General features: G+C 36.8%; 2 protein-coding genes across 2 annotated transcripts in view; one reads left to right on the top strand and one right to left on the bottom strand.

The window, feature by feature from the left end:
- LOC138048983 (centrosome-associated protein 350-like) overlaps window positions 1-15000 on the top strand; it is a 36368-nt gene that overhangs the window by 16695 nt on the left and 4673 nt on the right. The window contains exons 8-17 of the mRNA XM_068895063.1: window positions 1-57; window positions 2721-2806; window positions 3961-3991; window positions 5258-5346; window positions 5830-5893; window positions 6030-6148; window positions 7881-7936; window positions 8868-8939; window positions 10224-10330; window positions 11175-15000. The exon at window positions 11175-15000 is cut by the window's right edge and continues 4673 nt beyond it. Of these exons, the coding sequence (XP_068751164.1) occupies window positions 1-57; window positions 2721-2806; window positions 3961-3991; window positions 5258-5346; window positions 5830-5893; window positions 6030-6148; window positions 7881-7936; window positions 8868-8939; window positions 10224-10330; window positions 11175-11264 (771 nt within the window). The 3' untranslated portion in view covers window positions 11265-15000. The remainder of the gene's footprint in view (window positions 58-2720; window positions 2807-3960; window positions 3992-5257; window positions 5347-5829; window positions 5894-6029; window positions 6149-7880; window positions 7937-8867; window positions 8940-10223; window positions 10331-11174) is intronic.
- LOC138048985 (uncharacterized) overlaps window positions 10554-15000 on the bottom strand; it is a 15756-nt gene continuing 11309 nt past the window's right edge. The window contains exon 7 of the mRNA XM_068895066.1: window positions 10554-10947. Within this exon, the coding sequence (XP_068751167.1) occupies window positions 10885-10947 (63 nt within the window). The 3' untranslated portion in view covers window positions 10554-10884. The remainder of the gene's footprint in view (window positions 10948-15000) is intronic.

The raw sequence follows: 15000 nt of genomic DNA, 5'->3' as shown, positions 1-15000 counted from the left end.
ACTCTACAGCATAAAGTAGTGTTACAGTCTTTACAGCAGAAAGAAGTTTTACCTCAAGTAAGTATTGTCTAGGAATTAGTGGTGTCCTGATCATTGATTATAATGATTGAAGATTTTAACCCATGGACTCCCAGGGGTTCCCCATTGACGAGTAAAATCGTCTGGGGTTAGACAGAGTAAAATATTAAGTCTGGCTGGTTTAGGCCGGTTTGGACGTTAAAGGGTTAAAATTAAGCAATGCCACAATCATTTGTGGATCACACACAATCAATTATTGTAGAAAATTTTAGAAAAATATTGGTGACACGTAAGAGAGATATAAAACTTGTGTGTTGTCTTTTTGGAATTTATAACAGCAGCTAAAATCCACTGAAGCCCCTTTTTCTCATTAGTTTCATTCCTTTTTGTTTTGTTTTGTTTCAAAACACAGCTCACGACCTGGGCTCCATTTTGTGTTTTGTTCAAATAATGAGCAAAAACAATTACCTTATTTGTGCTTTTGCACAGTATTCCAGAACCTAAATTAGTATTTGTCCATGCTACTGTTTATCATTATGTAAACCAATGTTAATGTTCAACATATTAATATTAAAATCACTCTAAGTCCTAAGCACAGGGTTTTTGTTGTGATTATTTTTCCAATTATTATAATCAGTGATCAATCAGATGCGTCAATCCAATTATTTCCAATGATAGGTTATGATATCTCTGCTGATTCCCAACACTACTGGGAAGTGCATGTACGTGACTTGTAAATAAATTTGAGAAAAATAAGGAGATACACCCTGTTGACCTCTCCTAACCCCTTAATAGGCTTTTTAGAACATTTGAGGGCCAAGAATGAAAATAAACATAGTGGGTTTAAGCATTCCAACTGGCAGGAGGCCAACCAGTTTCCTGTTTAACATTTCCCCATGCAGTGAGACTCGTTAGTTGGGGGTGCTTTAGGTGTTTACCGGCGGCAAAATTACTGATAATGCTGATTGGCTGAGATGGAATGCATTTTTCCTTAATCACAAAGGCACTTTTGGTAATCAAGAGGGCATGATTACTTGATCCTGATTGGTTAACAGTTGCTTATCCAGTTACAAGAGACTCTTTTTGGTCCTCATAATTATAAACTACATTAGTGCTATTTCTGTTGACAGTAACAATTTATTGAATTGAACTTTAACTAAATGGGAACTTGTTGATTGTCATTTAATTGTCAAGGCACTGAACAGGCGCCCTCAATAATTTTGCCCTTTATGTGATAAACATGTAATTGCAATGTGTTCTCGTGCAATAGAGGATTAATTTCACTTGTATTTTCAAACTTTTCCAAATTTTGTGAAAACTTTGAAAATATGCGTGAAATTAATCCTTAGTTGCCCTCTGACCCATGTGATTATTACATATACGAATCAGTTAACAACCTCTAGGTCCTCTCAAAAGTTACAACATGTATGTCCCCTTTAAGAGCAGTGTCAAGCAAGTAAACTAGTCTTTACCCAGAAAAAAAATACAGCTGAGAGTCAGAGCATGACTTGAACCAGGAAACTCCAGACTTTTACTCCGGCACTCTACAGTGTACCATGTAGCTTCATTGTCTCCTATGCTTTGCAATGTAAATAAGCGATAATGTGAACTACAATATTGTCACTTAGGTGCAGGGCATTCAAAAGAAAACTGGAGACTATGGATAGCTTACACTTTATTCGAAACATTTTCAGCCAATTTCCTTTAAAGTTCACAGTATTTCAGTGTTTTTTATGTTACAGTATCTTGATCAATATCCAGTTCAATTCCATTGCCTAAAGTCCAAATATTTTTATGTGATTGAGTTTTATGAAGGGGTGGTATAGGGGACCGTCATCATAGAATGGTTGTTCACAACCATGGGAGGGGAGCAGGGTGGGGCAGTGGTGAGAGCACTCGCCTCCTACCAATGTGGCCCGGGTTCGATTCCCAGTACTGGCATCATGTGGGTTGAGTTTGTTGTTGGTTCTCTCCTTGCTCCGAGAGGTTTTTCTCTGGGTACTCCGGTTTTCCCCTCTCCTCAAAAACCAACACTGCCAAATTCCAATTCGATCCGGAATGCACAGACACATATTGAACAAGCTCCTGAGAACTCTTAAGGTGTTCCATGGGTAAATAAATTCCAAATAAAATAAAATAAAAAATGGCATTGATTCCAATCAAAACCAGTAAGCAGTTGCTTTACTTGTTTCTATTATGATATTTAAAGATATTTATTACCGGTACGTTTTCTTAACAATACCAGAAGAATAAGTATTATAAAATTATGTATTATTAGCCCAGTAGGATGTGTTACCAAATCATAAGAAAGCTGATTAACTTGTGACTAGGAGTATTTCTACTCCCCCCTGGATGGGATGCTAGTCCATCTCACAGGGACAAGTTTCTCTACCAGACATAATTGACCCCCCCCCCCCCCTGAAAAAAGTTTACAAAGAGAAGAGTCAGAGCCAAATCCTCTACTTTGTTCCTTCAAACAAAGTAATGACTAAATGACTACTGCATTGATACACCTAAAGAGGAAACCATCAACTAAGGGAAATGAAATTTCAATCACTATAATATTATTTTATTGTAGGCATTGGCTCAGGACAAGGCTTCATTTTTTGCCCGCTGTGTATTCAACACTGAATGATGTTTCCAAATGTTGCAATTACAGTAGTATTAAAATGACAAAAAGGAATTACTGAATTTCTTTTCAGATCACTTCTGATGCTCAAACGGTTGTTTCAAAAGCCCCAATGCCTTTAAGTAAAAATATTGACGTCCAAAGTAAAGAAAATGAAGTGTAAGTTACCATTACTAAGTTACTGTGTTGTAGAATTTTGATGTTACAGGTTAAATTTGATTTCAGTTCAAAATGTCTCAACTCTAACTAAAAAATAAAGTAGTGTAGAAAAAAACTCTTAAGTATAATAATATTTTATTTATATGTACAAGCTTGTATATGTAGCTGATTAAACGTTTTTCTCCGAGAAAAAAGCAACAGCTTCAGGCAATGCAGAGGACTGAAGTGATTGAAATTACAAGCTAATCAAAACTCATCGTTGTCCAATTTAGACTACAGTCGACCACACTAGCATGCTGAGGCACATCTGAGCATACACTGTTGTATACCGCGTGTAAAACTATAAATCACACACTTATGAAAAAGAAATGGGAGAAAGAAGGGTTGAACCTGGGGAGTCGGCTTTCCGTGCGGGAACTTTACCACTAAACTACCAACAACTGACTGCCAAAAGTAGCATTTTTTTGCCACACCTCCTAACCCCATATTAAGCAAAATAAGGTTACCTGGATTGTTATTTTGGTAGTTACCAGTCCGTCACAGTGCATATACATCATCTTGAAGAGGGCATTCATTTAAAAAGAATTTATACACTCTCTGGGCTGTGGGGCTGCGAATCAAGTGGGCTGTGGGCCACCTTTTAGCAAAACCTGTTTCACATTTACTTTGCCCTGTCTTAATAATTATTTCATGTCATATTTTTGTGCCTCCTTAGCTGAGGTGAAAGGGAACAATAAAATTAAAATACCAAGAATTTTATTGTTTCATATAGTAGCAATGTTGCTTTTTTGTGAAACAAACTCAGACAAAGAAATCTACAAACTGACATGTACCAAGCCACTGAAAAACTACATAAAACGACAAAACTTGCATTGGATTGGACATTGTATCTGTATGGAAAGCGATGCTCCTCAAAAAATGTTATTTGCAACATCCCATGGACCATGCCACTGGGACTTGTAGAAGAAACTTGGAAACGAATATGACAATGACCCTGTTGCACTGCAAGCTCTTATGCATGAAAAAAGAGCATTCGAAAGCTGGCCCAACCTCCGATTCGAGTGACCAACTCCACAGCATTCATGCTAATTGGAGCAACGATATGTTATGTTATGTTTTGTTAAAGTAATAACTTACAGTATTTCTGTTTGTAGTTTGCCAGAATCAACAGCAGAGAAACAAAAAGTGAGTTTTTGTTTTACAAAATTCCAGGTGTCGTTTTTTTTTTACCTTTTGTTCTTTTTCTTTCCTCAATGTTTAAGCTGGTGGACTGCAATTTAAGGTTGCTGAACACAGTTTTTGGTACCTATGTACCTACCTTTTTCTCGAAAACCCTTGATCCTTTGGTTGCCAAAAATGGTAGCAAGCAAGTTTAGAACACAAACTTCGGTTTTTTGATAGTTAAGCTGACGTATCCACCGTTGCCATGGCAACATGAATAAATATAAACAGGCCTTTAAAATCGGTTTTGTTTATTTGCAGAAAATCTGGATATTAGATTTTCTTTATAATTGGCATGCAACAATCAAGCTTGTAACAATGCTCACAAGTTAACACTATTTTAATAATAATTTGGCAGAGAGATCTTTAATTATCCTAGAATTTCCTCTGTAAAAGTTCAAGTTTTTTTCAATATTCTAGTTACTTATTTTCTTGCCAAATTTCATTCAATTCTAATGAGTGGTTCTTGAGAAATAGGCGTATTTCAGAGAAACAACATACATTTCTTATTAAAGACTAAAACCATCAAAACACTTTGTTCAAATAATTATGAGGAAAAACAGGAGAGATAGCGGAAGTATTGAGCAAATAAAATGATTGCTGTATTGAAGCCATGTTTATTTTTTTTGCAATCCTTGCATGTGCTACATTACGTTAGCAAGAGCGCATGTGAAAACTGTGTTGGGCCACCTTAACCTGTTAATTTTCATCTTGTATCAAGGAGGCCACTTTCAAAAATACCATAATACTCTTTGTTTGCCCTACTGAATTTTGCATAAGCATTGTTTCCTGTTTCTCTTCAGACTTAAAATGGTATAATGGTATTTTTGAAGTGGCTTATTTTATACAATAGACCATTTTACAGTTGTGTGCTTACTTACCTGGTCTATGAATGAAAGCGAGGCTAGAGTTGACCTTGCTCTGATAAAAACCTTTTCTTATGTAAATTCCAACTAATTAGCACGAGAACAATGTCATTAACATAACACAAGCAGGGAGGTCTGTTACTTATCAGAACAAAGTCAGCTGCAACCTCGCTTTCATTTTAAATGGCCAGATAACTAATATAATGTAGATGTATTGCAAAAGCAGATTTTCACTTTGTAGAAGTATTCCACATTCAGAAACATATAAAGTGACAATGTCATGGCTATATCAGCTTTAAAAATGAATACATTCCTGCAATGATAAGTTTTATTTCTTTCTTTATTTTGCATTTTCTTTCTCCAGGCATCTGTACATGTAAGCAGAGAAGTTGAACTTCCTCAGTTGCCTCAAGCAAAACATTCTGGTCAAATGTTAAATAGCAAATCAAAAACGTAAGTTTTTAGAATCACAATGTAGTATTGGAGGTATTAATTATTACTACTGTATTATCTTCAATTAATTGAGATTTTACTGCCCTATCAGGCTAGCCAGCCACAAGGCAGTGTTCCCCTCAAAAAACACCAATGCGTCTGTTGTCTCATCCTATTGCGCCTTGCGTTACATGTTTAAAAGCTTATTATGTTGATACCAAGGAACAGTGACATTAACCAGAATTATAATGTTGCCCCTGCATAGAGCGGATTTCAATTGTGTCAAAAGTAATTAGCGAATTGCTTTGGTTTTGCATTACTTCACTCAGTGATTGGTTCAATGTTTTCACGCCACTTTTTCAACCAAGCTTCTGGTCTTAAGACTTCGGTTAGGGTAAAAGCAATGTTTTTAACTGTTTAGTGTCTTGCTCAATCCCAGTTTTTTTACCTGTGAGTCCTTTAAATATTATTATTGTTTCTAATTTGAATGTTTCTTTTTAACAGATGCCAGCACTTAAAACGAAGAAAAGCATACAGACCTTTATCATCTCCAGTGAAAGTAGTTCCAGTAAGCTCTTGTTGCATTCAACAACAATAATAATTTATTGCACATTATAAATGGTTCGGTGTCCTCTGGACTGGACTACATGTATAATGGGTCTAAGGCCTTATTGTCAACTTCAAAAATGTTCTTTGTTTGACAGCGACAGCCCATTAGACCAGTTGATATGTACTCATCTTGCAAGTGCCCAGGCTGTACAAGAGAAAGTGGGAGGGTATTGTGTGATCTAAGACACTCAACGGACAAAAAATCTCCAAAACAGTAAGTCCATCCAAGGGCTAATGACCTGCACACATGGTGTCATCTATACACAAAGAGTTTTGCTTTAAAGTGCCTATAACCTCAAAAAAGAATTTTTGTCTGGAAAAAATCTTTGTTTCAGTGGGTAATATTCTGCAAAACTTTTTCCATTTGGTTGAAACCTCATTTTTTTATGACTTTTCAATTTTTTCCTTCCCTGCATGACTGAGTGAAGTGAAGACTGAGGCTAGACACATCATTCCAGGATACACCAATCTGATCTTGGTTACTTGGCACTTTCACTTTCACATTCACAGAGTTTCCTCAGCGGTTCATTCCAAGTTTCCTGCCTCATCTTGGACACCATCTTTGACTCCTTGACATTAACTTGTGGTGTTTCTTCCGTTGTTGTAGGACGTTCTACTGCAGTACTCTTATTCCTCTGGCATTTTCTCTTGGGTTACATGTTGACAAGAACATCGGGACTTTTGAAAGCATCTTTATTCCTCTAAGAACTTAAGACAAAAACGGGGATTGTACTTTGAGAAATATGCTCATCTAGAAGGAGATATTATCTGGTAAGCTGAATGTTTCATATGAAGGACGTGTACAAAAGAAACATTCATCAAATAAGAGGGAGTTCTCTCAACAATAATTTTCTCACCTTCCTCTTGCTTTGCTCACTTTTACCTGGTTTTACACTCTCTCCTACAGACTTTACTGCTGGAGTATGGACAGTTGGAAAGACACAAACTCCAACTTCATCTTTTCGCAATCTTCCTTGAGGATTGTCTGAGTTACATCAGAAGTGCTTCAAACACACAGCAGAGTATTTGGTGGGCGTCCAATGTGCCCGCTTCAGTTTAAAAAAGCCAACCCACTTTTTTTGTTCTCTTTCTTTTCTGTGGCCTGCGGGTGTTCTTCTCCATGAAAAGGTATCGGATGAAGTCCAATACCTGATTTGGAGTGTTGTTGTAAACACCCGAAAACAACACAGGCGTCGGGCATTTTCGTAGAGCAATTTGTTGATCACTGCGCTCACAAGAGAAATCCTGGTATGACATCACGAATCATGCTCGACCCAGACCCAATTTGATAGTTTTTTCACTTTATAATATTTTAAACGGGGGCGTTTTTTTGCCTACTTTGAAAATTCTCAAAAAACGTGGTTTCAACCAAATGAAAAAAAAATTTGCAGAGTCTTGCTCAGTGCGTACAAAGATTTTTTACAGCCCCCCACAAATTTTGGGGTTATAGGCACTTTTATGTGTGGAGTAGTTTCTAATAGGGATTTTAGAAAATAAGAATTTTAGAAAATAATTTTGCATTGATGTTAATGATGATTTTCTGTTTATTCTGAGATTTGAGGGACCCAAATTTGCCATTTTTTTAAACATTCCTGATTGCAAAATGCTGCGATATCCAGGCTAAAAGGAGTTCTCCTTAACTAAGTTTAAAACTTATAGATACATGTTTAATGTGTTAGTTTGTGGAACTTGTTTGTGTGCTTTTAATCCCAAAGGAGTTGGCTATAGCCAGTCTTATATCCAACAAGACTAGTGTGAATGGAATTGTTTTATTAAATTCCATAGACTCTAAAAGTTTGGAAGTACGAAATATGTGCAAAAAAATCTGAGCATAATCCAAAAAACGTGATGAAGATGCGATGTTGTTCCTCAAAAACATTTCTTACCTTTTCATGCATTTTTGTTGTGAGTCAATCAGTCATGATTTTTGTTTTGTTCAATAAAAGGTCAGAGATTTTGCCATGTGTTGGTGATCATGTTGTTGTTAAAGGCCATCTCTCAGGTGAGGCTCAGCTTTTGTGCTCTGAGTTTAGGACACTAGTCTGTTTAACCCATTGACTCCTGGGGGTTGCCCATTGACTAGTAAAATCATCTGGTGTTAGACAGAGTAAAATTCTAAGTCTAGCCGGTTTAGGCATCAAAGGGTTAAGGACTGCCCAGATTGCTTTGTGAGGCCTTAACAATGTAGTTGTTTTTAATATTGTGCTTCAGATATCATCGTAAGCCTGGTGATGTGGTGTGGTCTAAGTTGACCTTCACTGCTGTTGCATTTTACCTTGTAACCCTTTTTTATACCAGTCAAAAGAATTATATAACTTCCTCCATCATGATCCCATACACATAATTAGGAGCATGCATCCTGTCATAATTATGTGTTTGCTTAGTCAAGTCAAGTCACTTTGTTTCAACTTCGTATACCTATTTACACAGTGATAATAAATTTAAATATAACAACCAACAACAAAAAAGTGAGTTTCAATAATAATTATTATAACACAAACTCAGAGTTAACAGTAGGAACGGCAATAAGTTTGAATCATCTATTGTAAGTAGCTGTGGCTGATAGAGTAGTTGGCATCTCCATATGTCACTCTTGTATTGCTGGACTGATTAAAAACCTGTGTGTGCGTCAGGTTGGGGTCACCTCGCAGCTCTTACAAGGTCTCACCTGATTGGAGACCACCCTTGAGGTTTAACAAAACAACAAATAACAGAAACAATGGACCCTAGGCCTAAAACAAAAGGGCTGCAACTCTATCCTCTAGGGTCCATTGTCTCTGTTATTTGTTCTTTTGTTAAACCTCAAGGGTGGTCTCCAATCAGGTGAGACCTTGTAGGAGCTGCGAGGCTACCGTCAGGTCGTGGGTACCTGTCCCTATCTACGTTTCACTTCACCTGATAGCTATGTGCTTGTGTGGTTGACTGTATTTCAGGTGTTGTAAAGTACATTGGTTCAATTGTTGGGAAAAAGCAGCAGTATGTTGGTCTTCATCTGGACTCACCAGGTAAAATTCTATTTCATTTTCATCTTGTGATTCATCAAATGTGGAAGCCTAACAATAATAATTCTTTAGTTTTTAAAATGAAGGTATAAACTCCATGCTGGGAAAAACTAATGACAAATATCTTTCTGGGCCCAGTTGTTCAGTGATGTAGCTAATTCGGAGTTAATAGAAAATTTTCTTTCTGTTTTTTTACCAATCAAAAAATGTTCAGACAAAAATCTTAGCCTTCCATTTAGGGGTACATACATGTAGTAGACTAGCTCTGCTTTAATTCCTTCAGCGTAAATTAGATTCTAAAAGGTTTTTTTGACAGGCAAAACTTAAACCTTGGTCGTTATTTAATTGCGGATTAGTGAATGAATAAAGGATTCTTATTTCAAGAAGGAAATTGAGAAAAAAAATGGGTGTACAATGGCCAAACGATCTGAAGCTTTCGAGTTGGCTACTGCATGTTGGAGATGGTTTCATGGTCTGAGTTTACAAGTTTCTTTTGTTAATTCGCTTTTGAACAACTGGGCCCTGTTGAATTAATTTGTCACAAAGTTTAATGTGATAACCTATCTGAAAATCCAAAATCGAAAAGAGTACTACTGTAAATATACAAATAACAAGCACTTACATTATTGTTATGTAGTGAAATGGCAAAAGATTACAATTTAGAAAAGATGTATTGTTTCCATGAATGAAGGGGGTAGTTTCTAAAGAAACTGTTGTGCTGCGTCGGTGGGGAAGTACCGGTAGTATACAAAATTTGGTTTTATCAACGGAGTTGATAATGTAAATTGGCCACCGTACAGAGATTCTAAAAGCTGACGTTTCGAGCGTTAGCCCTTCGTCAGGGCGAATCCATGAAGTCAGGAATTTGCAGGAAAAAATCTGAGTACTCCTGGCGGGAAAAAATACATCTCTTCATTTTTTTAATGGCAGGTTATCATTTACCGTCTCCTTTTTCAACATCCAAATTAATCAAGGCTGTCATGATGGTTGGGAGAAGCTAAAACACAAGAACAGTAGCAAACTCCGCACACTTTTCTAGACAATACTCGAGCAGTTGTGTCTTATAGACATGGAGGGTGTTAAATGCAGATGCAGGTCATTGTTTTACCACAACTGAAACAACCCAAACCTTTACAAAAATGCTAAACCCTTTGGCTTAAACATGCATTATCCAAGCCTTAGTGTTAAGGCCTAATATTAACATCTGAAAGTGCTGACTACATCAGTTTAAAAGCGTTGCCAATGATATTTCTGTTGAGTGCATAACTCCCTGCATTTTCATTTTAGTTGGTAATCACAATGGAATTGTGAATGGGATTCATTATTTCTCCTGTCCACACAACTATGGCAAATTATTTCCTGTTGAGGATGTTTTGTGCATTACATCTTCACAAGTAAGTTGACGTTTTTGGGCATGAAATTAGACCATTTTGTTTTTCTGGAGGGCATATTTTCTTTTATTGGCTTTTGTTTTTATTATTATTATTATTATTATTATTATTATTATTGTTATTGTTATTGTTGTTATTATCATTTTTGCCCCTCCTTCCAGTCAGTGGGCTACACACAACACACTGTTCACAAAGAAATGGGAATGACCTGGGCAGCCATGTCTAGTTGTTGTACAAGTTTATTTCAGACTGTATCTTGCCTTTATTAGACATCTCAAGGGTCTATATAATTAACTTGCAAGTTTTCAAGTTATGTTTTACGCTGTCCAGGGAATTCTAATTATATTGTTGTGTGTCTTATATTTCACGTTAAGGAGCAGGGGAACAGGTGTTGCACAGTTAGTGAGAGCACTCACCTCCCACTAATGTGGCCTGGATTTGATTCTGGTCTTGGCGTCATAATTATTTGGGTTGAGTTTGTTGTTGGTTCTCTCCATGCTCCAAGAATTTTTCCTCTGGGCACTCTGGTTTTCCCCTCTCCAGAAAAACCAATACTGCTAAATTCCAAATTGATCCAGAAAGCATTCTTTTCCCTTGATACATGTTGGTTCCCATGTGTGCTTTAAAATAATAAGCAGGTAAATGACATCATAACATGCTGAAAATTCACAACTGATTGCAAACAACTATTTGTCTTGAATTCAAGATGACCAAAGACAAATCAGACGAGTGGGCAGGAATCTGCATACAAATTTTGCGCCCTAACCACTGAGCCTATAGCTTGCAGTCTTCTATTTTTGCCAGTTTCAGATGTTCATTACTGCCTTAATTGCTTATTTGCATTTAGACGTCAAAGGTAAAACAGAGTCATAGATCGACATCAGAGCACCAGAATTTACCTGGAAGCCAGGCATCCCGAAAGGCCCAAACATTCTAAAATGGTAGAAATCAGCATTGGTCCAACATGATGCAGACTTCATTGTTGAGATTTTACTACCATATGTGAATATGGTTTGCCATTTTAGTGACTTCCAACTGTGGATGAGTTACATGGCACAGTCTTGGTATGCAAAGTTGTGCGTAGCAGACTATAATGTAGTTTATTCTAGTGATAATAATATTGATTTCTCACAGAGAAAGTGTGTACTTGGAAATAATTTTGACACTTGTGGTCGTTCATCCCACTATAGCTACAACTGACATTGAAATTTAAGTTTGAAAATTTCATGACATTGCAATACATTTAAAAGATGATAAAAATAATGTGGAAAGTTGGCAAGGGATTTTTAGATATTTTACAAAATTATTAAGCTTCAGCAAGAGATTTTAATCAAAAAAAGAAATTAATCAGAAGCATAGCAATGAATTAGATAACAAAATTGAAAAGTCTGACCATTACTCATTATTGGATTAAAAGGTTTTTCCATTTAAGCATGATCCGAAGCTTTTAATGGTTGCAGTCTGAACCCAACATACATGTAAAGAAATGCTAAATTAACATGTTTATGAAATGAATGGATATTGCTATCACTTACTCAGACAATAATTTATGAATTAGTTGTGTGAAATAAGTAAATTGCCTGGGTAAGAACAAGGATTGTTTATTTAATTCATTTCATCTGATTGAAATGTATGCCTATTTCATGCATGTGCCTTAAAATTATCTTAAAGTTCTTTCTGAAAGTAAGTGATATAATCCTGTGGTTGCAATAAGTGTTGACAACCAACCAAAACTGCGTCAGGTACTTCATTTAGAGAAGGCAGCATCTTTTCCCCGTTAATAATATACATGCAAAAATTTCAATTCCAAACAGCGCACAGAAAGTTCAAATTAGTGTATTAAAGGTGAAATTTTTGTGTCAATAACCAATCAAATGTGAGCCGTGGATGGGGCAATTGTGCTGTGATTGTGTGATACAAAAGCCTTGCTTCTGCTTAACCATCTGGAAAAATTTTCATGTATATTATTAAGAAGTAATCACATGATTTTCTTGTGCAACTTGGAATAAATTAAGCACTTACAAGTATTTTTTTCAAAGATTACAAATTGCACTCGCCTGTGCATCTTTGAAAACATTTACTCATGCTTATTTATTCCAAATTGCACTCGAAATCATTTGATTAATTATACAAAATTTAATTGAATTAAATTGATTGAAGTTCATTTTGAGAATGACAACAGTTGGTTACTGCATGTAATCAAACTTGCTGCCAAGTAAGTTCAAATTTTGTTGAAACCTCTAATCATCACAAAGGCATGAATGCTGTTAGAATCATATTACATTTTGTTGGTGCATAGTCCATGGAGAATGTGTCCTTTGAAGTGCCGCTTTGATCCAAAAAGTAATTTGTTTCAAATTCCAAAACATTTTCCACAAATTTAAGATTCAAGGGGTGCTGGATTGAAGAGAAAAATGATGTCGTAGAATCCAGTCTGTGCGTGTAGCTGATTTACTACACACAACTACACGACTGAAGTGTCCGGCTTTGAGGTACTCTTATGTTTGGCAATGCACACTTAATGATTATTAAGGTCATTTATAATACTTGATGTTAAGCCACCAAGTTTGACATCATTCACTCCTGGATCCAGCCCTGATTCTAGCGGCCTTACTAGTCAGTTAAACTGACTACTAAATAAACCTTATCCTGCTTAACATCAAAGGTTGGCCTGTTCAAACTTTGGAAAAAAGGAGAATCAGTTATTGTTTTAAAAAATCAGATGATGTAGCAGCTCTCATTACGTATAATATTGTGATTGGCTCGCCATCCTAGCCAAAATCAAAAGACTAAACAATTGAAATTAAAAACTGTAGAAGCTGCTTACAATACCAAACAATAGCAGGTTATTGTTACGATCTACGTAGGACACTGAGCAGAGTGCAAAGTCAAGTTTCTAAACACGACAAAACAACTTTAATGGCGTTTGGTCCTTCAAAAACTACACGAGACTTTGCACGTGGTCTGGGTCATGTGACGATTATCATACAGTTACTCTTGAGACTTAACACGACATTTGACAGCAAAGTGTCCATCTTTACTACACTTCCTACATATTTGACCTGAAGTGGAGCACAATTTCATTGCATGTATACCACCACAAAACAAACACTTTTTTAGACTTTGTGGGACTCTTGTTAGGAGAGAGAGACTTGCAAGACGGGGATTTCCGGCGCTTGCCCTTTAAAGGACATTTCAACTTGTGCCTCACTGCATTTATTTCTTCGGATGCTGCAAATTTTTCTGAGATCTCACTCGCTCTAGAGTGAGTTACTTGACTTGCCTTGATTGTTTCAATGGCTTTATCTAAGTTGATGTCCCACTTTCCAGGAAGCTCTTCACGAACTCGGTCATCCTTCACACCAAGAATCCGTCGGTTGCGAACACAAGATTCACACAGCGTGCCGAAACCAGGTCTCCAAGAGCTTCATCAATGAAGTTATGTAACTATCAAGTGGTTCATCCAACAACTGTTCACGTTGAAAGAAAACATACCTTTCATGAGTCTCGTTTCACGCCGATACACAACTTTTGGAGTACCTGGTCGATCCTCTAACTCTTCCATCCTTTCTTTGCGGATAACATTTAACAGCGAAACCACCCGAACTTCTTGTGATCTTGTGAATACCAGCTGCTAACTCATAAAACTTCGTTTCACAACGAACGAAACAATTTCCAATTTTCCCCTTGATGCAAACAATCAGAAAGATTGACTGGAGAAGGAATCTTTGCTGTAGTGCTGATAGCTGCCATGTTGATGCAATGTACAGAAATCAGTCTGTGAAATGCCCACTCAAACGCAAACTATAGACTTCACAGACAAACAAAATACTGACTTTGAAGCTATGAAGTGATCCTCAAACTTCTGACACCATGTTACGATCGACGTAGGACGCCGAGCAGAGTGCAAAAACTTCTAAACACAACAAAACAACTTTAATAGCATTCGGGCCTTCAAAAACTACATGAGACTTTGCACGTGGTCCGGATCGTCGATTGATGATTATCATAACAGTTGTGAGAGCTGCTACACTACTGAAAAATCACTGGGGCATTTTAAACATGATTAGTGTAATATTTTGCAAAAGAGGAGAGTGATCAACTCTCTGGTATCTTTATTTTTCGTACTAATTTTTCATACTAAACTAGACAAGAACCTATAAACCTTGAGGTAAACTGTTTAACCCTTACCTCTGGAGTGGCCCCCATTTAGGAGTAAAATCGTCCTGTGTTAAACAGGAGTAAAATCTGTAAGTATGACCCTTTAAGAGAAAAAGGGTTAAATCAAAGCCAGCTACATGTACATGTATGCTATCTTGGGGATATAATTTCTTAGGCAACAGTGCAACCTTGCAATGTATGTCTTCATTCATTAATTTAGGCCTTGATTACTTTCTTAACCCTTTAAGGCCCAAGGGGGCCCCCCATCTTGCGTTAGACAGAGTATAATCTGTGAGGGGCTACTGGGAGTTAAAGGGGTTAAACATGAGCAAAGCTTCAAAGGTGACACTTTGCAAATATTTTAACTCTTACTGAAGGCCAAACTTTGTATGGCTCGAGCCTGAGATTGAATATCTCAGTCTGTTTTAGATTTTCTTGTTTCCCTCAGATTAGAGTCAAGAAAGAGTTTCAACAAGCAAAAAGCCGGGCGTAAGATGAAAATTAATATTGTT

Source organism: Montipora capricornis, chromosome 5 (assembly GCF_036669925.1).
Source record: "Montipora capricornis isolate CH-2021 chromosome 5, ASM3666992v2, whole genome shotgun sequence".
NCBI lineage: Eukaryota > Metazoa > Cnidaria > Anthozoa > Scleractinia > Acroporidae > Montipora > Montipora capricornis.
The sequence above is the reverse complement of the archived record's forward strand: the minus strand, read 5'-3'. Positions and strand labels throughout refer to the sequence as shown.